The sequence below is a fragment of the Tachyglossus aculeatus genome, chromosome 21 (assembly GCF_015852505.1).
Source record: "Tachyglossus aculeatus isolate mTacAcu1 chromosome 21, mTacAcu1.pri, whole genome shotgun sequence".
Taxonomy (NCBI): Eukaryota; Metazoa; Chordata; class Mammalia; order Monotremata; family Tachyglossidae; genus Tachyglossus; species Tachyglossus aculeatus.
Window position 1 is genome coordinate 65,916,734 of NC_052086.1, and position 25,287 is coordinate 65,942,020.

General features: G+C 41.4%; 1 protein-coding gene across 1 annotated transcript in view; it reads right to left on the reverse strand.

Annotated features, from left to right (window-relative positions):
* Positions 1–25,287, reverse strand: part of LMTK2 (lemur tyrosine kinase 2) — an 86,123-nt gene that overhangs the window by 4,688 nt on the left and 56,148 nt on the right. The window contains exons 7-13 of the mRNA XM_038763950.1: positions 19,272–19,405; positions 11,371–11,455; positions 10,402–10,523; positions 8,112–8,261; positions 3,881–6,866; positions 717–840; positions 317–562 (exon numbers count right to left, since the gene is read on the reverse strand). Of these exons, the coding sequence (XP_038619878.1) occupies positions 317–562; positions 717–840; positions 3,881–6,866; positions 8,112–8,261; positions 10,402–10,523; positions 11,371–11,455; positions 19,272–19,405 (3,847 nt within the window). The remainder of the gene's footprint in view (positions 1–316; positions 563–716; positions 841–3,880; positions 6,867–8,111; positions 8,262–10,401; positions 10,524–11,370; positions 11,456–19,271; positions 19,406–25,287) is intronic.

Below are 25,287 nucleotides of genomic sequence, written 5' to 3' on the forward strand. Positions count from 1 at the left end.
AGCCCCAAATATCCAATCCACTTACATTATTAAACATATTTTTGGTGATTTTTTTTGGCGGGGAGGGGGGAGCCTGGAGCAACTTTGATTTTACAAATTCCTAGAGGGATGACATTCCGTTGTTCAGATAAGACAGGCTACTATTTTGTGCCTTTTTAAAAGTAGATAAGACGTGGTTTGCCGCAAGGATTTAATGCAATTCCTAGTGCACTGCCCTACGGATGAAGATTGGAAACATGGTGATTGCCTCCTGATCCAGTCCTAGGTACAGAGACGGTCAGCCTTGGAGCATAGGGGTTATGTCTGTTTTCCTTACCTCCTTGTTCAATATCTGAGTCAGTAAGGTGAGTGAGAGAAAGACTTGCAATATTGGCAGGTGAAATCGAGAATCTGGAATATGGAGATGCATTAGACCAACTTGGCTCCAGACTCCTGGACGGGGGTGGAGGAGAGAAGTATTTTGATGGCTGAAGAGAGGCCCGGGAGCTAATGAGACTGTTTGCTGCTTTTCCCATAAAGGGATCTGGAGAAGAGAAGTCGTCATCCCATTCAAAACCACCACCTAAAAAACAAAAGAAACAACAAAAATCCCTAGAGTCAGTGTACACAAAAATAATATTAAACCACCCAAAAGTCTTTATCATTTCATCTTCACAAATTAGAAAGATCCACGAAAATTAAATTGAAGTGCTTTATACACAGAATCAACGTAATACCTTCTTCATCAGTTGAACTCTCCGAATTTGTAAATCTGCTCAAGAAATGAGGCCCTGAAGTCGGGATGGCATCTCCCTTGCTTGCCTCTGCTGCACTGTGTCCCAACTCTTTGGTTGGAGTTTCCTAAGGATCCAAATAGAAATTCCAATGATCAGCTGTATAATAATTATTCAAATTGCTCATTTTAACCCTTAGTTTAATTATAGCTTGAATTCCAACCTGTGCAATCTTTATTTCACACAAACAGCTGTTACCGTTAGCCAGAATGATTCTGCAGAAAGAGAAACTGTTTATTTTGAAGTACTTTAAAGTGAAATACTTTGAAACGGTATGGTTGTAGGTGCGATGAGTGAAAAGTGGACGTTTGTGGTTGGCTTGTTCTTTGTTCATTTGTCAGACTAACTGATGTTCTAGTAAATCTGCTGGCAATAGCTATCTTCTGTCATACTGTTATTATGCCAAACACAGCAGCTAATCTGTATCTTTACTACCCAGAACAAAACAGAGTTCATTTCAATTATATTGTGAACAGCAGAACTGACTGGATGTGTTGTGCTTCATTAATAGTGAGTAAACATCATCATTTACCCAGTGTGTCCTCATAATACTGTGTACCACTTAAGGACAAAGAAATAGATAAGAAATGTCACACAGTGCAGAGGCCAAATACAGGAGATTAAACTAATGAAAGTTTCTAACCTTCTGTGAATAAACCAGGTCTGTAACCAGACGGTAAAAAGTGTTATTTGAAGTTTAATGGACAAAACTAAAAAGGTACAGTGCTATGCAATCTGTGGCTGATACTATTCATTCATTCAATCGTATTTATTGAGCGCTCATTGTGTGCAGAGCACTGTACTAAGCGCCTGGGAAGTACAGGTTGGCAACATATAGAGACGGTCCCTACCCAACAATGGGCTCACAGTCTAGAAGGGACTGACCTGTTGGCTGACCAGACACTTCCTGAAAACTGCAAATCGTTCAGCCTTTATTTCAAACTGAAAATATCAAAAATTGATATTTTAAAACAGCTAAAGTACTGATTCATTTAAGATACACTACTCAGGTTAATGTATTCAGCAACTCCCAGAGAATGCAATATCTCCCAAAAACCTTATATCACCCTGCATATCAATAAATGGAAAGAATGTTATTGCCTCTTGCTTCTGACATTTCTAATGCCACACATTTAACTCCTGATATTTTTATTATTAATAATTGTGGCATTTGTTAAGCACTTACTACATGCCAAGCACAGTTCTAAGCACTGGGGTAGATACAAGGTAATCAGGTTGGGGCTCATAGACTTAATCCCCATTTGACAGATGAGGTAACTGAGGTACAGAGAAGTGAAGTGACTTACCCAAGGTCACACGGCAGGCAAGTGGCGGGGATTAGAACCTATGTCCTCAGACTCCCAAGCCCATGCTCTTGCAACTAGGGCCATGCTGCTGCTACTCGGTGGATTTCGGAGTGAGCCCACTGTTGGGTAGGGACTGTCTCTATATGTTGCCAACTTGTACTTCCCAAGTGCTTAGTACAGTGCTCTGCACACACTAACCGCTCAATAAATACGATTGATTGATTGATTGCACCAACTATTACAGACTTTTAAACTTCCTCCTTAAACCCCTACTAGCGTCCCCACCTCCCCCAATTCTCCCCCTCCCAATGATCTTGCCAAATGCTTTGTTAACAAAAATGGAAACCATCAGGTGTGCACTCTCCTAAATCTCCATACCTTCCTAATGCTTCCTAACCTTCCTAAGGTGACCTAACGCTCACCTTCTCATTCTTCACAGTCCACCTCTCAAGAGCAGATCTCCCTCCTGCACTGATTGATTACCCATTCCTCTCCTCATCAAGCAGAAACTCCTTACAATTATCTTGAAGACAATCAACTCTCCCCACTAGTTACCTTCACTCCTCTCCCACTATACCACATGTTGGAAGCATCACTCCTATTAAGCCAACATACTCACTGTGCATCGTCCTCATCTCTCTTGCCATCGACCTCTATGCTCATGTCTCTCTTTCTGCCTGGAAACCCCTCCCCGTTCGCATCCAGCAGACCGCTGCTCTTCCCATCTTCAAAGTACTTCTGAAATCACATCTCCTCCAGGAGGTCTTCTCTGATTAATCTGTCATCACCCCACCCTCCTACTTCAGCCCTTCCTTGTCACCGAGCACTTTGGTAATCACACCCCCCACACCCGGCCCTCAACAGCACTTATGTATATCTCCCTACCTGTAATCTACTTTAGTGTTTATCTCCCCAACTAAATGGTAAACTCCTTCAGGTAAGGGAATATGCCTATTAAGTGTATTGTAACACCACCACCCCACCCACAAAATCCCTTGTACAACACTCTGCACAGGGTAAGAGCTCAGAGTAATAAATACCAATGATCAACTGATAATATCAGCCAGGATTGATGCACACAGTGAGGATATCTAAATTTCACTTAGGATTATGTCAACAGTCAAATGTTCAGTCTTGTGCAAGAGGAACAAAAGCTAGCCATCTCAGGTGAGTCATCCTCCTGCTTTGAAAAGATATAAGATAGATCAGTTGGTCACACAGGAAAGCAAACTACTTGGCCAGCCATTCTAGAGGAATAAGGAGCACTATACTATGCAAATAGTACCACCTATGGCCGCTTGCCTCATGGCTCAGATGTGAATCCTGCCAAAGGGAATCTCTGGCACTTCTATTTTTTAACACTTCACTGAGAATCTTGACTTTCGCTTCAAATTCCCCCAAGTAACGGTATTTCAATAGGCTCTCCATTGTGGATTAAAGGTGCCATGTTTTATGGCACCACAGTCGGTAATGAAGTGCTTCTGAGTATTTTGGGTTGTTTTTTTTTTGTAATTGAGCCCAAGGGAAAATATTAGGCACCAGTTCTAGAATTAGAACCCAGATTTCCCAGTACGCCTATTTCATCAATCAGTCAATCAATCACATTTATTGAGTGCTTGCTGTGGAGCACTGTACTAGGCATTCAGCCTAAACCACGTCCTAAGAGGCTCTGTCTTGAGTCTGAGGCTGGCATGAGCATTCAAAATGACATACAACTGAAACGAAATCAGAAATTCCCCCCAAAACAAATTAAAAGCAGCATTTTGTAAATTTGGGTGATAGGAGGTTAACCGAGGATACCTGATCAAACAGATAGACTGTGACATCATCAAAGAACGTCACTGCCTTTCTGTCTTTTTCACAGTCGTCAGGCTGCTCCTCATTAGTGGTGGGTTTAGGAAGTTTCAGTAAACTCCGTAAGTGTTTCCCGTCATCATTATCGCAGAGGATCACCGGCACCGGATGAACCGTTTCATCTTCAGATTCAGAGCTGAGGCTATGAAGGTGGAAAGCTCTTAGATCGTCATCAGAATCATCACTGTTCTCATCTTCTTCATCTGCATCCATACCATCCTCTGATATATCCAGTATTCCCGCAACGCCAAGTTTTCCAAGGTATTTTCCTTCCACATCTGGCTCCTTCAGCTTAGGCCCCTCTGGATGATGGCACTGAAAAGATTTACCCCCTGAAGAGTCTGTTGCTGCAAGGGAGGCATTTTCTGGAAGAGAAGGGTCAGCGACGTGAAGGGTGGACCTCATGTATTCCAACAGCTCGTTCGTGTTGGTGCCCGTGGAAGTGAGGTTGCTCTGATAATCATCTTGCGCCTCCGTTCCTTCATTATAGCTACATTCGGAGTTTGTCACCGGCACAGAAGGACTTTCATCTTTTTGATCGGCAGCAGAAACTTGGGAGGGAAGAGGTGTTGCTTGCTCTGAGTCCAACCTCTCCCAACCAGGTTGCTTTGGCTGGTTCCTCATCTCTTCCAAACAACTGTCCTTGGCCTCGATACTTTGCTCCGGAGCAGACGGACTGCTACACGGCGGATCTTTTGTTAACGGCAAGCTTGATGCGGCTGTGACGTCTTCTGATTTCTTATCGGGCTCAGAATCGTTATCTGAAAAATACGCTGAGTCCCGATACGAAGTCTGAGTAGTGCTGGCGAAAGCCTTGGAGGTCGTTTCTAAACCTGTGCTGCTGTCTGTTTCGTCTGAAACAACGATAACCGGATTGGGAGGCAGAGAACCAGCGCTGCTGTCATCGGCACCAGCTTGGGGAGCATCTGGGTTTGCAGCATCATCATCAACAGCGGGATGTGAAGTCCACTCGGGAGACTCCAGGTTCTCCGTTTCATAGCCACTATCGGCAGGTTTATCGGGTGGCACAAGTTTCTGAGGACTCTGAGTCCCCAAGCTATCTAAGATCCCTTGGGCGTCTTCTGAATCCAGAGAGTCTGGAGTTTCTGCAGCTTGTTCCAGAGTCTGACTGGGCACCAATAAGCTGTCCTCCAGCACACTGTCTTGGCTTGCTGAGTCTGAAGAAAGGACAGACACCACACCTGTCTCTTTGGAAGCCTCTCTACAATCAGGGAGATCTGAAGTCCCTGCATCATGCTGTTTCTCTAGTAAACATCCAACATGGTGGTCTCCTAAAAGGGACTTGATTTGCAAATCACAGCTCTCTCCTTCTTGGAGACATTCCTCCTCACCCAGACTGATTTCACCCAGGGTGACGTCCTCATTTTGGATTTTTGACGGGTCCTCTTCAGAGTTGGGGGCCTTATCATGTAACACATCTGCCACATTTTGGGTTTTGGCACCACTAGAAACAATGTCAATAGGGTCCACCTGAGTGCCTGCATTTCTTTCTTGGGAGAGGCCAACATCAAGGGTGTTGACTCCCAAAGCCAAAGGTGTTGTTTCATCTTGAAACAGGGACATGCTTTGATACGAATCTTGAGGCTTTTCTTCCATTTCCAATGAGACAGAAGACATCTGCGTTTCTGGAGAAGACTGCAATAGAACACCTGAACTTTTATCCTCAGTCACGCTGTACTCATCCTTCCTTGTACCTTTCAAATGATCCTGGAACAAAGAGAAGATTGGTGCACTTTCAGCCAAATTAAGCTGGTTGTCTGAGGAATTTTTATATGGAACATCCAATATATTGTGAGCCAAACTTGCATTCTCTAATTCTGCTTGGAGATTACTTTCATGGTCTTTACTAGATAACGTGCCCTGTAATAAGTTCTTCTCTTGAAGAAACGAAAAATTTTCAGATAACTCCTTGACCTTCAAAGAGTCAAAGTCATCTTGGTAGACAAGGGATTCAGGTAAGCAAACAGCCTCATGGTCGAAAAACTGACGTGAATTTTCTTTCTCAAAGCAGCCAGCGACTCCTGCATCTTTGGACATATCAAGGCTTGAGCTTAAAATTGTCGGTTTAAATTCAGCATGGATACCATTTAGCTCTGTTAAATCAAATATTTTTCTGTGACTGGGCAAATCCTCTGATTTATCAAGATCATTAAATATATTATTGAAAGGGCTCTCAGGGTCACTGGCAAGGTGGAAGTCATCTGGTACACTAGAGTCTTTACAATCAACATTGTAGTGGAAAAACTCTCCCTCTGAATTGGACTCCTCAGCATCAAGATCCCTGAGCAGCGAAAATTGCGAACTCTTCTCGTGAAGAGCTTCTGAACTGTCCACTTCCGTCGTGAGAATTGCAGAATGGTTATCGAGGTCCAAGCTACCACTGCTTTTTTCTTCTAACTGGATGTAGTAATCGTTTCCAACGGAAAGCTTGTGGGCATCAAAAACAGGGACCACCCCAGGTGCCTTGAGTGGTAGTTGCTGGCCACTTTCATCTTGCTTCCCAGATCCAGGCTCTGAGAGTGAACTTTCAAAGACTTCCACAGGGAAGAAGATGCTTGTATAAGACATGGCCTCATCAGGGTTGACCTGATTACATTCATCAAAGTGATCCTGCTTAGCAGCCTCCCAAACGTACTCAAAGCTGAGGCCCTGACTCGTTTCAGTTACTGTGAGAACCTCTTCCATTTCACGACCGAGTCTATCGCCAGTAAAATGGTCAAGGATCGGAAATGCAGCATTATTTGAAGTCTCCCTGTTACTTGGGTTTGGTTTAAGAGCATTCCACTGCTGCTCAAAATCAACTTCGGGGTCCCTTTGGCTTTGCATACGGAGATAAGTTAGTAGTCTGTGTACTTCTTCTGCCGTTGGTCTCTTGTCTGGGAGGAGCCAGCAGAACTGTAAAACTTCATACCTGAGATACACAAAAGGTGATATTTTACAAGCAGATAACTCAAGCTTTACCATACCCTCTACATGCCCTCATAAAACACCTTAGGAGCTTCTGCTCTTCCTATCTTGATATCAAAGTAGCTCACCTCTCAGTCAAAACATAATGGGGAAGGACAGGTGTAGAACCCTGTCCATTGAACTTTGATATTTACCAAATCACAAGACACTGGGGTGTGTCGGTAGTCATTTTGATCCCTTCATTGTTGGTTCTTTGGCATGCTTACTCAAGTAGCCATCATTTACCAAGAAAAACAAGAGGAGGCTTCCAGAAAAGAAATCCAGTTAATAGGAAACTAACATGACTACTCTGGCTTTTCATAAACCCAGGCTTCTCATTTTAACTAGAGTTCCCTGTCTACACTTAACCATAGCTCCTCTGCAGTAAAAATGTCAGCAGGCAGTTGATTCTGATGAGCTTGTACCTGAATCTTACGTTTCTAGAATAACTACAAATGAATCCATCATGGACAGATACTTATGTCCACATTTGATTACTGGACTAGTCTCCTGCCACACTTGGTTCGCTTTACTTAAAACTAGTGATGGAACATTGTTTTTATGAAAAAGATATGTGGGGTGGCCAACAATGGGACAGTGAAGTCCAATGTGAAAAAGGTAGTCCCCGAGATCAATAAACTAGTGATCAGGGGTTTTGCTCAACAAATGAGCAAAATCAAAATTTTCAACTTTGGGGTGGCCAAAAATGGGACAGTGAAGTCCAATGTGAAAAAGGTAGTCCCCGCGATCAATAAACTAGTTATCAGGGGTTTTGCTCAACAAATGAGCAAAATCAAAATTTTCAATATAGAGGCATGGTCTGGAAAAGGAAAGAGAAGGAAAGAGAAAGAAAACCACAAGCCCCAGTCGAGTTGTCAATTATAACTCTAAGCCAAATGATGTTACAGAAGGTAAATGGTGATTTTTTTCATAGCACATGAATATAGGTGTTGCAAATACTTTTACTTCAGCTTTCAAGAAATAAAAACATAAGTACATGTTTAATACTCTTCAAAAAATGCCCTGTTCGGTTTGAAAAATGTTCACAAAGTAGTTTAAATTTTTGGTTGCCCTTAAAACTAAAACTTTAATACATAGGTAAAGACTTGCTTTCATGACTCTATTACTTTCAAAATGATGAACATAAAGACTCATTGGTGGAACCCCCTAAGGAAACCACTTCTTTTAAAACCAACAAAATAAAAGTTACCATCTGTCAGAATAAGGCTGCTCCAGTTGCGGTTTGGGGAGCTTTGTGTCCCTCTCTTTTATGACCTGATTTAGGACTTCGCCATTTGACAGGTGAGAATAAGGTTGAGCAGCATTATCAAAAAGTTCCCAAAGCGTCACACCCAGAGACCTGGAAGAGAAATTCATGAGTTATTTAATAAGGCTGTCACCAGACTATACGCTCCTCATGGGTAGGAATTATGTCTGCCCAAAGTGTTCTCTCCAAAGTGTTTACTATAGTGCTCTGCAAACAGTAAGTGCTCAAAATTGATGGACTGATCAAGGACTTTTTGTCTTTTTTTATCTTTATATTTTTTGCAAAATGGAGTTAGCAGATCTTCCAGAAGTGGTTCAACATTTCTAGGTTCACCTGCTCTGAATATCTATAGTTTCACAGGGGAGTTAAGAAATACCAACCCTGGAGCTACTGAGCATACATTATGATTTTATGTTCTTGAGTGGAAAACAGGTAAGAAATTTGGTAATTTGTCTGCATGCATGCACACACACAGATGTGACTTCAATCGATACTACTTATTGAACGCTTACTGTGTGCAGAGCACTATTACACGCTAGAGCGTCCTCTAGAAAGTGTGATGCTAAAAGCAAAGAAAAAAATAAGATGTGGGAGGGGAGGGCAAAAATGCATACTTTTACTTTTTACCAACAATCTGATTCCTACAAGAGAAAATGTATTAGCCTAGAGGGAGCAATTACTAATAATCCACTGCAAAATTTGTTGCTGGTTTTACAAAAAAAGATATGTTTTATTAAGGCCATGGCTAGCTTGGTACATTATAAGAGCACTACTGCCAACAGAGATATGAATGAGCATACCAATTAAAACTGATGTCAAGAAGTATAACCATTTCACTGATCCTCCCAAACACCCAGTTGCCAGGATAAGATGGCATTTAGTAGAAAAATCTGAAAAAAGACAACTACCTGGTAAAAATTTTTCCAGCATCTTATTATGCAGGAAACCCCCTTTCTTTGGAAAGGAGCCTGGAGTCAACATTATCTTACTTCTCTGAGCCTTTTCCTCCTTTCCCACTTCTTCCAAGCTTCACATAAGCTTGTTGGCCAGGCAAACCCTCTTTAGCCCACAATCAAATACCTTCCCCTCCACTCTAATTTCGTGATTGGGAGGAAGTGTGCAGTAGCCCGTTCTTTAATTTTTTCCAAAAAACAGTGGATCTCGCTCAGTCTGGTAATATTGGATTTCCCGAATTGAATACTAAGTACAATATTGAAATTTTAATGCCTTAAACTTGAAGGTTTAAGGCCTTAATTTTTTCTCACGTAAAACAGAGATAGCATTCCTCTCTAGGAACCAAGATTGCTAGATGGCCTAACAGATTTTGAGAGCCTGTAACTGAAACATCTAGAAAGAGTGAAATGGACCCTGCTAAGGAGTGTGGGCCAGTGGAAAGAGCATGATGATGGTATCTGTTAAGCGCTTCCTCTGTAACAAGAACTGTTCTAAGCGCTGCGGTAGTTACAAGTTAATAAAGATGGACACAGTCCTTGTCCCACATGGGGCTCACACGCTTAATCCCCATTTTATGGAAGGGGTAACTGAGGCCCACAGAAGTTAAGTAACTTGCCCAAGGTCACACAGCAGCCTGTGGTGCAGCCCCCAGGTCCTTCTGACTCCCAGTCCTGTGCCCTATCCACTAAGCCACGGGCTTAGGATTCAGAGGGCCTGGGTTCTAGTTTGCTGTAAGACCCTGGGCAAGTCACTTTAACATCTCTATGCCTCAGTTTCCTCATCTACTCCCCCCTAATTAGACTGTGAGCCCCATGAGGGACAGAGACTGTGTTCAACTTGGTAGAGCAGTGCTTGACACGTAGTAAGTGCTTAACAAATACCATCATTATTATTATCATCTATTTACCCCAGTGCCTAGTATGTGCTTTGGGTATAGTAAACCCTTATCAAGTTCCCTAATTATTAGTACTGCATCCTTACCTGCAGGAAAAGAATTCATAAAATAATCATACCCGTTCATGTTTCCACTTCTGGAAAACACCCTCATTTCATTTTACAGTGAAGAGCACTCTGAGAAGTAGAGAACTTTCACAAAAACCAAAGAGACTGAGCTAATTATTTCTACTCAAGTGCACAGTTCAGTAGGTATTACTCCTTCACTCATTCTTTACATGGCCACTCTCTTTTCGAGAGGCTATAGAGAATGTCCGATCTCAGGCTTCTTGCAAATTAAGAAATGTACAGGTTGTAGGAGAAATAAACAAAAAGAGCTACATACCAGATGTTACTGTATTTGGTTTGATCTGCTGTTAGCAGTCTGTCTTGGAAGCTAGTCACCAGTTCTGGTGCCGTCCATCGAAGAGGGAAAACCTTTTTATCTTCTGTTTCGATATAATCCTCCTAGTGTGGCAGGATGCCAAAAAAAAGGTTTAAATTTGAGTGTGCACATTTATTCCTATATTGAAATACACAAATGCCTGTATCATGGCAAAGGAGAATATAAAGAAAAACTTAATTTTTTAGTTTGTCATCATGAGGCAGAAATGTGGTTATGAGTTTCTCTGAAGCTATATATCTTTTGTTCTTTAAAATGACTACTGAAGCTGTAAATGAACGCTCTCTGCAATTTTTCTTCCTGGAAAATGACGTTATACTGTGTCTTTGTTCAGACCTATAAAGAATAAAAGAATATCCTACAAATATGTTGATATGGAAAACTAAAGTTATGGATCGTGCTGAATAGTCTCAACTCTACAAAACTTCAATTTTAGTCCTTTCTCTACACGAAACAATTTATTTTTAAAGAGAAATGACTCATACTAACATTACGCTGTAATTTTAAAGCTACACAAAGGAAGCATTTCTAATTGCTAAACCATTCCCAAATTAATTACTATTTAGGATGTTAGTTTATTTAAATTGAGACAATAAAAAAAAATGCAAGGACTCCGATAATTTGGTCTCCACATCAAAACACGGCATACACCTCAAATACAAAATACTACTTTGTTCACCAATGGGAAATACCAATTGTTTGATGTGATTAATTTTCCAAAAGCCACTTGATTTGCTAAAATATAAGATTACTGTAGACTCATTAAAAGTTATTTCCATTTCATTAGCTTCATAATCACTTCTTAAAATTCTCATCTATCACAAAATCATAACCCGCTACACCAATTTTGTTTTGGTTGGTCAAAGCAATGCATGCTAGGTGAAGGAAGTGGTGTCAAAATCTCCACCTTACCTTGTACCTGCTGAATCCAATTCCATAATCTCCTACTTTGACATTTAAATCAGATGTAAGAAAACAATTACGTAAGGCCAAGTCACTGAAAAACAAAGGAGAGTTTCATGAATAAAATGCAGAAGCGATTGAGCGAAAAAGCAAGAGGGAGTCTTAAGCATGGTGTTGGGCAAAAGCAAGAAGTCAGCAGCAGGAAGAGTCAAGAAACAGGCAGAGTGGGTATGTAACCCTGGTTTACAATGGTGGAAAAATCACCTCCCAACCCCCATACGGGGTTGAAAAGCAGATCTAGTGTCAGAGTTGCCCAGATGATTAATGTCCGATGAAAGGCTCACGAGTGAATTACTATGCCTATGCCAGGGACCTCTTGTCAGTTCAACTAACTGGCTGTCTTTTTGAAATTCTGTACCAGGTGGATAGCTCTGATGGATAGACTAATAGCTTTCTCACCTCAGGCCAAAAGGTGTCTTTACTGATTGTCCCTAGCTTGACCACAAATTAATCATACTGGGGCAGTATTCAGAAGTTCAGTAGCGCTCCACCCGCTGATGGTGAGATTATATCTGTGAGCGGGAGTGTCACAGAGAGAATCTCTTACAAACTTACACACTGCCCACAAAAATATGGAAAGGCACTGTCTCTGATTCTTTGCTATCTGAGAGTACGGTATTATAGGACATTCACACACAATCATTTCCTTGATGCTCACCTGAAGCTGAAGTTGTTTTTACAAAGCCCCAGTTTACAATTCTGAAAATAATCTGAGGCTTTCTGAATTATCCCCGAATTTCAAGTGACAAGTAGCATTACGTGGCCATCATCATCAATCGTATTTATTGAGCGCTTACTGTGTGCAGAGCACTGTACTAACATCTAAAAGCTAACATCTGAGAAGCACAGGGTTTATTGCTGTCCCCTGTAAAACACCGATACGTGGATTATTGAGAACACTTTTCTATTTGGCTTACTCAGGTTCAGAGAGAGACAAGTGAAAGATTAAATTCAAAAATTCTACTCAGGTAGACAGAAAGATGTTTTCCTCTAAGACAGTTCTGACAGCAGTTATCTCTGAGTGTGTCAGTTTTTACTGGATTTGCACTACTGTTCCTTGATACAATTTGAAGTAGGCCTTGAGGAGGAGTAGATCGGGAAGGGCAGCGCTTCTAAGGGGTGAAAAATGAAACATGACTTTCCAGCTGACATTTTCACTGGCGGAGATTCTTCAAAAATCTGGCTTCCACATAAATAACAATCTCTCCATTTGGGTCACCACCTCCAAGTGCTCTGCCTGGCTCAGAGACAAGCCCCAGCCAGTAAATGGTTGGTAATAAATAATAATTGTGCTACTTTAGTGCTTATTTTGTGCCAGGCACTGTATTAAGCGCTAGGTAGAAACAAGGTAATTGTGTTGCACACAATCCCTGTCCCTCATAAGGCTCACAGTCTTAATCTCCACTTTACAGATGAGGAAACTGAAGCAAATAGAAGTTAAGTAACTCAAAGGCACACCGTTTACAAGTGGCGGAGCAGAATTAGAACCCAGCTCCTTCTGACTCCCAGGCCTGTACTCTTTCCCTTCAACTCATTCACACTGCCTCTCTATCCCACTCACACTGACTGAAAAATAAGGCGGCATTAAGATTCTGTTGAGATGTTTCTGTGAATTCACATGCTCAGTATGAACTCAATACATCCAAGACTGAACTCCTTATCTTCCCTCCCAAACCCTGCCCTCTGCCTGACTTTCCTGTCACTGTAGACAGCACTACCATCCTTCACAGCTCACAAACCCGCAACCTTCCCACTGTTGGGTAGGGACCATCTCTATATGTTGCCAACTTGTACTTCCCAAGCGCTTAGTACAGTGCTCTGCACACAGTAAGCGCTCAATAAATACGACAATGAATGAATGAATGAATCCTCGACTCTGCTCTCTCGTTCACCCCTCACATCCAATCCGTCACCAAAACCTGCGGGTCTCACTTCCACAACATCGCCAAGATCCGCCCTTTCCTCTCCATCCAAACCGCTATCCTACTGGTTCCACCTCTCATCCTATCCTGACTGGATTACTGCATCAGCCTCCTCTCTGATCTCCCATCCTCCTGTCTCTCCCCACTTCAGTCTATACTTCATGCTGCTGCCCGGATCATCTTTGTGCAGAAACGCTCTGGGCATGTTACTCCCCTCCTCAGAAATCTCGGTTGGCTACCAGTCAACCTACGCATCAGGCAAAAACTTCTCACTCTCGGCTTCAAGGCTGTCCATCACCTCGCCTCCCTCTACCTCACCTCCCTTCTCTCCTTCTACAGCCCAGCCCGCACCCTCCGCTCCTCTGCTGCCGCTAACCTCCTCACTATGCCTCATTCTCACCTGTCCCGCCGTTGACCTCCCCCTGGCCTGGAATGCCCTCCCTCTGCCCATCCGCCAAGCTAGCTCTCTTGCTCCCTTCAAAGCCCTACTGAGAGCTCACCTCCTCCAGAGGCCTTCCCAGACTGAGCCACCTTTTTCCTCTCTCCCCTCCATCCCCCCGCCCTACCTCCTTCCCCTCCCCACAGTACCTGTATATATGTTTGTACAGATCTGTTACTCTATTTTACTTGTACATATTTACTATTCTATTTATTTTGTCAATGATGTGCATTTAGCTTTACCTCTATTTATTCTGATGACTTGACACCTGACCACATGTTTTGTTTTGTTGTCTGTCTTCCGCTTCTAGACTGTGAGCCTGTTGTTGGGTAGGGACCGTCTCTATATGTTGCCAACTTGTACTTCCCAAGCACTTAGTACAGTGCTCTGTACACAGTAAGCGCTCAATAAATACGATTGAATGAATGAATGAATGAATACTGAGTATGTGAACTCACATGATCAGTAGAAAATGAAAGTTTTGGATTTTGATCTTGAAAGTGAAAAATTTAACTTCTACTTTTGTTGCCTCACTAGTAAAACTAAAGAACAAGAAAAACACTGTTTATTAGAAATAAAGAACAAGAAAAACAATGCAGGATAATATAAATGAAGTTATAACCCTTCTAAACTTCACAAATTCAGATCCCTATAGATACAAATGAGAAAAAATGATTGTAAAATGAAAAATATTTTAATTGCACATTCCTCATATTCCCGGAACAGTTAACCCCCAACAATTCAATGAAATCAATACTTCTTATCCCAGAGAGTAAGCCTTGTAAAATCATTTGAGCCGGAAGTAGTAGTAACGTCTGTTGAGCACCCACTGGGTACACGGCGCTAAACCAAAAACTTGGGAAGACAAAACAAGCAAGCTTCACATTTCCTCCTCAGAAGGGGTTGTTTTACTATCTTAGTTTTAATTTAATTATTTTAAGCTTAAACTGTGACAGTATCCTCTTCAGCCTCCCACCCCACTGGACCACTGAATAACACTAGTGGTGCTATCCTGGAGATGCTCTCCTACCCTGCCCTATCCCTGCAGCACTGTGCCCCTCGGCTCCCAAGGGAATTCCACCCCACCGGATCGCTGACCAACGCTGTCCGTACCTCCTGCCGCCCCCGTGCTGAGCCACCCTGGCTCTTCATTCGTTCATTCATTCATATTTATTGAGCGCTTACTGTGTGCACAGCACTGTACTAAGCACTTAAGGCTCTTTGCTCCCAACACAACCTGCCCTACGCTTGCAGGCCCCTGAGGGGCTCAGTCCGCAGCAGCGGGACCCACCACTGATTTTAGAACATTGGGAAGACTTCCACTGCAACGAATCTAAAATGTATTTATTTATATTAATGTCTGTCTTCCCCTCTAGACTGTAAACTCATTTTGGGCAGGGAACGTGTCTGTTTATTGCTGTACTGTACTCTCCCAAGTGCTTAGCCTGGTGCTCTGAACACAGTAAGCACTCAGTAAACACCACTGACTTGACTGAGGAACTCTGCATGAGCTGGACGGCACTGTCAGGAGGACCTCTTAGCCTCTTCACCACCAAATCCGTTGGAGTCTAGCCTTGTATTTTCTGTTATTGCATTTCTATCACTTCCTCTTTCCTTATTTTCTTGTCACCAACTCCCCACCCCCTTCAGTCATAGTCTGTGAGCCCCTTTAGGACCAAGGATCGTATCTGATTCTCATCCGTTCTTTTTTCCCCTAGGATTCAGTATGCTGCTTTGTACACGGTAGGTGTTTAATAAATACTACTTCTACAACTTCCTTACAGCTAGCTCCTATAAAGCAAATGAAACAAAATCCTCAAGGAGTTTTAATGTGAAATAATAGTCTGGATTCAGTTATAAAAAGGCTTCCAAACAGCAAACATCTGAATTAAATACACCATTTTGCAAGAATAGGGTGTTTTCTGGCATGACACCACCAAGCTCGGTGTCTAAATGACCCAATGGCATTTCAATGATATACGCCAAGGGAGACCTGAACCTAGGGAACGGGAAGTCCCAGGCTCCTGGCCAAAGGAGGCTAGAAATGGCACATTATACTGACAGGTCAGCAGCTCCAGTAGCATACACAGAGCTTCAGGTCTGCCAAATTAGCTATTTCGGAAACTCGGTGTGTCTAAAACACAGGTGCAAGTGTTCTCTTAAAACATACAAACGCACACACAACATAATTAAGGGGCTTCCTTCAACAGTTTTCTGATATGGCTAAACAGCTTTTAGTTGGACAGGTCTGCAGCTCTATATATAAGTCAGTCCAGTAAAAATGAAAAATGCCCTCAAAGTTTGTTATAACATCTGAAGCAGATTCTGTACATATTCAGAGAAGTCATTCACTTTAAAACTTAAAAATTTGTCCTGCCAAATTTACTTTTACAGCTTAAAATAATCCTTTCATAATTCATTCCATCAATGGTATTTTTGAATGTGTATTACCTCCCAACACCTTATTTCACACCAGTTGGATTAATCTCTATCAAAGAGTGTAATGTGCTAATTGAATTAAATATATAAATGAAGGACAATATTAATTTTTGGGCATCAACTGTGTACTGTACTAAGCACTGTACTAAGCACTTGGGAGGGTACAATAGAGGTAAAAGGCAATCAGTCAATTCATCACAGTTACAATCTCACTGTGGAGGCAGACTCCAAATAATTTACATATAGGAGGACAAAGAGAAGATAGATAGGAAAAGTGCTTTAAGCGCTTAGTACAGTGCTCTGCACACAGTAAGCGCTCAATAAATACAACTGATTGATTGATTTAATAGAAGAGTATGTCTACCAGTGGTTGTAAATTCAACGAATTACTCAAGAGGTAGTTAGGAAGATATCCCTCCACACTCCAGAGGGAATATGGCTGTCACGAAAGAGAGTGTGAATAGTCAATCACATTTATTGAGCTCTTACTATGTGCACAGCACTGTACTAAGCACTTGGGAGAGTACAATATAACAGAATTAGCAGACACGTTCCCTGCCCATACCAAGCTTATATCACTATAATCAATTCCTTCACATTTATAGGTTTTCAATTCAGAAGTAATTCATCAGTGGGAGAAAAATATATGAGGGACAGTGCAAGTGGTTAAGAGTTTCTGCTTGAGGAGAGGAATGGGTCACGACTGAAGATTTGTGAGGAGGGAAGAGATGTGTATAGAATGGATTTTCTTAAAACAAAACAAAAAACAAGATTCGGGCAGGATAGTGAAGTATGCACTGGTGATGGGATCCAAAACTTAATAAATTCCACTGACTGAATGAGGAGAAAGGCTGTAGCCTGGGAGACCAGTGAGGGAATAGATACAGAAGTCTATCTGGAAGATGGTGAGAGCCTGGACTGTTTGGATGCAGAAGGAGGAGCAAATTTGAGAAATGCTGTGGAGGAAAAACAGGCGGGATTTAGAGACAGACAGAATGTGAAAGTTGAAAGGATGTGGGCTTTGAAGAAAAAGGGTGTCAGTACTGTCAGCTGCGATGAAAAAGATGGGTGGAGAAGGGGAATCTGTAAGGGAGGATGAGGAGTTCCGTTTTAGACGTATTGAGCTTAAGGTGCCTACAGGACACCTAGGAGGAGATGTTCTAGTGGTGAGAGGAAATGAAGGTCTGCAGAGGCTGGTAAGGCAAGACTTGGGGGTCATTCCCACAGAGGGAGTAGCTGAAGTCAAGGATGTAGGTGAGGTCCGGGAAGAAGTGGGTGTGAATTGAGAAAGGTGGAGGACCAAGAACAGGAACTCAAAGGCCACTCAGAGTTAAGCAGTGAAAGACGGAGCAGGAGCCAGTAAAAGAGACTGAGAAGCAGCGAGAGGCACGAGGAGAATCAAGAGAGAACCGAGTCAGGATATAACTGGAAATCCTCATTTTTACATTTTTCACCCAAACATACTAACATAACCACCCTCATTTATGGCTTTTTTCAAATATCTCTTAAAATTGTTCATTAGGAGGTGACTCCAAGGACTGAAATAGGCTCCAGCTGATATTCGCTGTGCAAGTCTACTGAATATTAATGTCCTTCAAAAAAAAAAAAGATTAGCCTCACCCAGGATATGTTACTGGGACAATCTTCCCTGAGTTTCTGGGTGCATTTTTACATCAGACCTCATAAGGATTAATGGTGTTTATGTACAGGCTAATGAGAAAAACTATTTATCTTCCTGGTGGACAGGGTTTTGCTGATATTCAGTCAGTGGTTGGATTTCTCTGAAATGTTAACACTATTTCAACTAGCGATTTTAGTAGAACATTAAGTAACCACTACGTCAATCCCCAGAGCGGCTTCTAAGAGCATTACAGTATACAAAAAGTAACGCTATCAACTTATTTGAACAAGAAAATTTGCCTGACGCTTTTCCCAAAAGAATTTGGGATTTCCCTGCTCACAAGGCCTATCTAAATCAGGCAAACAAGACCCGCAAACACAAGTAAGAGAAAGAAATGGGAGGCAGCCGACAAATAATACACTTAGCTCTGCCATAATGCATGTCTTCACTATACGTTTCTGCTTAGAGCTTTTAGGAATTACAAAACATTTGTCAACTTGTGCAACTTGTACTTCCCAAGCCAACTTGTACTTCCCAAGCGCTTAGTACAGTGCTCTGCACATAGTAAGCGCTCAATAAATACGATTGAATGAATGAATGAATGTCCAATGATGTGGTGTAAGAAGAAGTGGTTTTGGCATATGTGTGGTGTCAACCCCAATGAGTTTTAATATGGAGATTTGCAAGAATGCAATTTCTGCATTTCAGAAGAACTGTGTGTTTTATAAAGTTGAGCATTTTGCCTGGTTATTAGTTCTGGTTTAAAGCTTCTTAGAAAAAACTTCACAGAAGATGTGATTCTGCAGGAGGTATCCAAAGAAATCAATCAATCAATCAATCAACCGTATTTATTGAGCACTTACTGTGTGCAGAGCACTGTACTAAGCGCTTGGGAAGTACAAGTTGGCAACATATAGAGACAGTCCCTACCCAACAGTGGGCTCACAGTCTAAAAGGGGGAGACAGAGAACAAAACCAAACATACTAACAAAATAAAATAAATAGAATATATGTACAAGTAAAATAAATAGAGTAATAAATATGTAAATAAAGTATTTTACTGATAAGAAGATGGACTTTTTCCATGAATTTGGGAGCTAAAGAGGGTGAGAAGGGAATTAAAAGGAGCAGAAAGGAATTTTCTACTCAGACTTACATGAATTGTTTTTTCAGGATTGTACTATTTGGGTAAGTCAATTTGGCTCTCACCTTCACAGGTACAAGGTAATCTTAGCAAGGAGGTTTTTTTATGTGAGGAGAAAAAAATCAAAATATTTTACCCTAAAATTATATAGGAGAAGGGAAGAGCAGCCTACATTTTTCTCTCTTCCTCCTTTAGCCACTGGATGAGACTGTTTTTTAAAACTTGAAATAGCACCATATACAAAGAAATATGTGAGTGGGGTCAATATTGGAAAAGCACACCTACCTATGGACAAAGTGATGTTTATGCATTATAGCAAGTCCAGCAGCGATCTCACATGCCATTCTCTGGAGCAGCATTATTTGTGATTCCCCATTAATATGTTCTTGTTCATTGCACAGATAAGCTTTTAGGTCACCCTGTAGAAACAGAAATGGAAATGTGTATCACTAGTTTCACGTGCTGACTGTCCCCAACAGATTCTTGAAATGAAAGCAACAACTAAGCACATTACATGGTTCATATCAGTCAACAGGGTTATTATTAAGTAGTTATAAATAAGGTGGATCTTAATAAAGAGTCTCCAACTCATCAAGTTTCAAGTAACATGTAATGATTCTTAAAGAATGTATCTAAGGTATACAGCACTTTCCATTTAAAGGCATTCCAATTACGTTAAGAATGAAATCACTTTTTCATATTCAACAAACTGCACAAAGAGAAGAAACTGCTACAAAGATGGAATTTAACAGAGAACTAATTTCTAAAGGACTAGAAGGCAATACCTGCCGTGCCATAAAGTAAAAATAATTTTAAAAAGGGTGATGGCAGCACTTCGCCTAAAGTGATCCCTACTGAACAATTAGGATTAGCAATTTTGTCCATTTTCAAAAATCTCACGTCACAAACCTCAGTAATCCGGCACCTAAATGGCAGTGCACCATATTTCAAAATATTATGTCCATTTTTCCCAAGCAAAGATTAATTCTTTTTAAATTCTGCTCACGGAATCCATCTTGTAATGGTCCATGAAGATATCTTAAATCAACACAAATATGACCACATTCTAAAGAACACCACCTAGTAGCCACTTAAAGTTTCTTTCAGGTAGAACTGACTTTTGAAAGTATGCTAATTAGCCCCTAGTACTTTCCCATTATATTTATTCTATATCTTTCAACATAACTCAACAGATAAAATGTCCTTATGTCAATTTAGTTGAACTAGATATAGGAAGATCAACAGAAATCAAATATATACAATCAAACACAATCCTCAGTCAAAAACAGTTTAAGGGTAAGGTGTCTATACACTGAGTTCTTGCATGTTTTCAATATTCATTGTGGCTACAGCCCTGATGGAAAATTAGAGAACATTCTTTGACAATGAGCCCACTGTTGGGTAGGGACCGTCTCTATACATTGCCAACTTGTACTTCCCAAGTGCTTAGTACAGTGCTCTGCACACAGTAAGCGCTCAATAAATACGATTGAATGAATGAATGACAACAGAGGACTGATTTGGATACAGGGCAATGGGGTCAGAAGAAATTGCTTAGTGCTGGGTGTTGGAACAGAGCAAGTCTATAGTATGTGCTTTCCTTGTTATAAGGGAAAAACACAAACCCTGTGGTATAGGAGAGGTAGGTGACCCTGAAAAAGAAACAGGAAAAGAAACAGGAATACATTCACGTTCCCGAGGAAACCGCACACCAATGTGTTACTTTCTCCCCTTAACTGCAATGGCATCTTAATAGATCTATCCAAGAATGAAGCCCGGTGATTTACGTTCTGTTATATTTGGCCATTTCTCAAAACAAACAGTAGCTTTTGGCAAACAGTTAACACTTTTTCCAAATACATTCTGCCTTGAAGGTGGAGAAACGGTATAGCAGCATTATCATCTAGAAGATATTAATACATATGCTGCACTTCACGTAATTTTTCACTCTAGAGTGAATGACAAACTATTAAGGGGAAAGGATTATTTAACTTGTATAAGATCTTGGGTAGGGACCATCTCTATATGTTGCCAACTTGTACTTCCCAAGCGCTTAGCACAGTGCTCTGCACACAGTAAGCGCTCAATAAATACAATTGATTGATTGATCTTCCATGTCTGGGTGCAGGAAAAGTTATTTTCCCTAGGTCAATCTGCCAGATTTAGATTGTCAACCTAGTAAGCGGGATCCACGATTATGTCTCTGTTCTGAAAAGCTCCTAGCACATTTCAGGGCACACAAATGTACAACGATAATTTTGGTTAATTACTATGAATAAGTGATTTTATCCCCATCTGTATCCAAGAGGCAACTCAATGCTTATAAATATTGGTACAGAAATCCGACACAAACCATTTCACTTCAATAGGTTTCATGAAAGGATTTATGTTTCTTTGATCAAGCCAAAAATGTGTACGTAGGTTTGTTTCAAAGATGTGCACAGGGCTTGTGGTTACCATTACTAATTCCTACTTTGATATTCTACTTTTACCCAAATGAAACATGTTGGCTAGCAATCTTATTATCCTAATGAAAAAGACGATTTCAAAAAGAGCCCAATAAAGAGTACATTCTCCAACAATGCCTGAAATTTAAAAACCTATCAAGTGAAAAAAAGTAATCTACCTGACTCTAGATGGCACCAAGTAACTGCTTTAAGACATCAATCAGAATGGCAAACTGATCGCTTAAAGCTCTTTCCATTTGGATATTTATTTGAAATGCACCACAAAGGGGATATTATTAAGCCCCCTTAACATCGGAAAGGAAATTGTCATGAGTTCTAAAGAGTCATTATGTGATCTTTCCATTCTAATGGAGACCACTTAGCTTCTTCAATGCAAGATAAAAGAAAAAGCCATACGAGACTAAAAGCTTAGTGCCAGTGTTAACACTGTGCATTTATAAATTCAACAGAACAATCATAGTAAAATTATAATACGCAGTGTGGCTATGGAGACTCATGCATATTCTAGGTTCGTCAAAAATATCCTGTACCCTTCAAAAGAAAATATCTCCATATTATTTTTATTCAACAGCACAAGTATGGCGTTTTTGTGATGTTTGGAATCATAGTTTCTATCATTTACGTGTTTTATATTTTTTAAAAATGTAACACAATATAGGGACACAGTTTCATGTTATGAACAACCGTTCTAAAAGAGCAGTGGATAGAGCATGAGCATAGCAGTCAGAAGGATCTGGGTTCTAATCCCAGCTCTGCCACTTGTCAACTGCGTGACCATGGGCAAGTCACTTCACTTCTCTGTGCCTCAGTTCCCTCATCTGTAAAATGGGAATTAAGACTGTGAGCCCCACCCTGAGATCTGGGCTGTATCCAACCTGCTTAGCTTGTACCTATTCCAGCACTTAGTACAGTGCCTGGCATAGAGTAAGCACTTAAATACCATTCAAATGAATAAAATAAAAATAAAACCAGATTTTCTATAAAATGATTAGTATGGGAAAAGTGGCAGGAGGATGGCATTCTGAACTCACCTTTCAAAGAAGCTCTGAAGCAGCGTACCATACTGGAGAGAGTATGGGCCTGGGAGCCAGTGGACCCTGTGTTCTAATCTCGGCTCTGCCACTTGCCTGCTCTGTGACCTTTGGCACATCACTGAACTTCTCTGTGCCTCAGTTTCCTCGACAGTAAAATGGGGATGAACTACCTGTTCTCCCTCCTATTTAGACTGTGTGGGATATGGACTCTGACCAACCTAATTTGTATCTACTCCAACGCTCAGATCACTGCTTGACACATAAGTGCGTTAATATCACACACACACACACACACACACACACACACACACACACACACACAAAAGCCAACCTTATCACTGTACCTCAATCTCATCTACCTTGCTGTGGATCCTTTGCCCACATCTTCCTTCTGGGCTGGAACTCCCTCCCCCTTCATATCCAACAGCCCACCACTCTCCTCACCTTCAAAGCTGTCATCATCATCATCATCAACCGTATTTATTGAGCGCTTACTGTGTGCAGAACACTGTACTAAGCGCTTGGGAAGTACAAGTTGGCAACATATAGAGACAGTCCCTACCCAACAGTGGGCTCACAGTCTAGAAGGGGGGGACAGACAACAAAACAAGTAGATGTCTGCTGCGTGACCTTGGGCGAGCCACTTCACTTCTCTGAGCCTGTGACCTTGGGCAAGTCACTTCACTTCTCTGAGCCTCAGCTCCGTCCTCTGTAAAATGGGGGTGAAGCCTGTGAGCCCCCCGTGGGACAACCTGATCACCTTGTATCCCCCCAGCGCTTAGAATAGTGCTTAGCATGTAGTAAGAACAAATATCATCATTGTTATTATTACTATGATTTGGGGCCCGTCACTTCGCTTCTCTGAGCCTCAGTTCCCTCCTCTGTAATATGGGGATGAAGCCTGTGAGCCCCACATGGGTCAACCTGATCACCTTGTAACCCCCCCCTCCACCCCAATCAATCAATCGTATTTATTGAGCGCTCACTGCGTGCAGAGCACTGCACCAAGCACCTGGGAAGCACAAGTTGGCAACACAAAATCACATCTCCTTTAAAAGGCCTTCCTTCACAAAGCCCTCAATTCCCCTATTTTCTCTCCCTTCTCTGCTGCCTTTCGCTTGCGTCTGGTACCCTTTAAATACTTGATATTTACCCCATCCTCGGGCAAACGGCACTTATATATGTATCCTTACACTTTGCCATTTCCCTTATCTGTAATTAATTTCAATGCCTGTCTCCCCCACCTACTAAGACTTTGGCTCCTTCTGGACAGTGATATCATCTACCAAGTCTATTGTACTGTGCTCACTAAAGCGCTTAGTACATTGCTCTACATACAGTAAGTGCACCTACAAAAATTTAGGTAAACTCAAAGCTGCAGCACCAATGTCAAATAAATTAACTGCAATGGTCAATTTCAATGCCACAGTGGGAAGTGTTGTGTGAACACACATGCACGCACACACACACTCACACGGGATGCAGAAAACAGTTGTACTCAGAGTTCAAATATCAAAAATTATTTTAACCTTTGTGACATAAGGCAGCTACTGTCTCTGTAACTACACTACAAATGCAGTTTCTACCTCTTAAAAAACAAAAACGCAAGGACGGAGACTGCAGTAAGGCAGAAATTAGCTAAATGTGAAATAGTTGCACTTATCCTCAAGGAAAAAATTGTCACAGTGCTGAATTTGTTTCCTGGACGAAAATTCTAAATGGAAAACAAAAAGACTTAACAAAATGTGTTCTCAAAATAGACTAGAAAATCTGCAAAACAGGACAATTAAACAGCTAAAATAGGAGGGGAAAACGGAGAACTGAAGGAAAAACTATTTAAATTAGGAAGTAATTCGAATTAGTGAAAGAAAACAATAAGAACCAGGGCATATCTTAATCCTTAACATTCCCAAATTCTCTGTTCTCTACCTAGCAATTTCTAGAATTCTCTATTCTCGCCGGCCCTCTTATCCAATTCAACTTGCGCCATTCTCTTTACTCAAACTGAAAATTATTTTTCTACTGCATTCTGATTTTTTTAAGTAAAAACTCTGCATTTAAACACACGCCTTTGTGCCTCAGGGGAAAGGAGAAGAAATCATATTAACAAGTCATTTAAAAAGGATGAAGGGGAACATCCTCAGACTTCTGTCCTCTTTAAAGGAAGGGCTATTTTGTTTCTCTTTTGGATCAGTACCTTTGAAGAATAAGTCATAATCATTTGCTAGAGCTGTCACCTGTCACTCAACTGGCTGCTAGGCCCTTGTGAGTATGGATTATGTCTACCAATTCTGTTATACTGGCTCAATCACTGTTTTTTACTGAGCACTTCCTATATGCAGAGCACTGTACTAAGCACTTGGGAGAGTGTAATGCGACAGAATTAGTGGGACACTATAACGAGCTTACAGTTTAGAGGGCGAGACAGACATTAATATCAATGATCTATAACAGGTAATTTAAAGATATGACAAGCATTGCGGGGTTGGAATGGGGCAAATATTCAATGTCCGAAGGTCACTGATCCAAGTGCAGAGATGAGGCAGAAGGGAGAGCGAGTCGGGGAATAAAGGGCTTAATCGGGGAAGGCCTCTTGGAGGAGATGGAACCTAATAACGGTTTGAAGGTGAGGAGAGCGGTGGTTTGGTGTAGATGGAGGGGGAAGATGAGGGAAAGTGGTCGGCGGTGCGACAGATGAGAGCGGGACACCGTGGCTAAGCTAACGCTAGAAGAGCGGAGTTCGCAGACTGGGCTGTACTGGGAGATCGGTGAGGTTGAATGGGTCGAGTTGACAGTGCT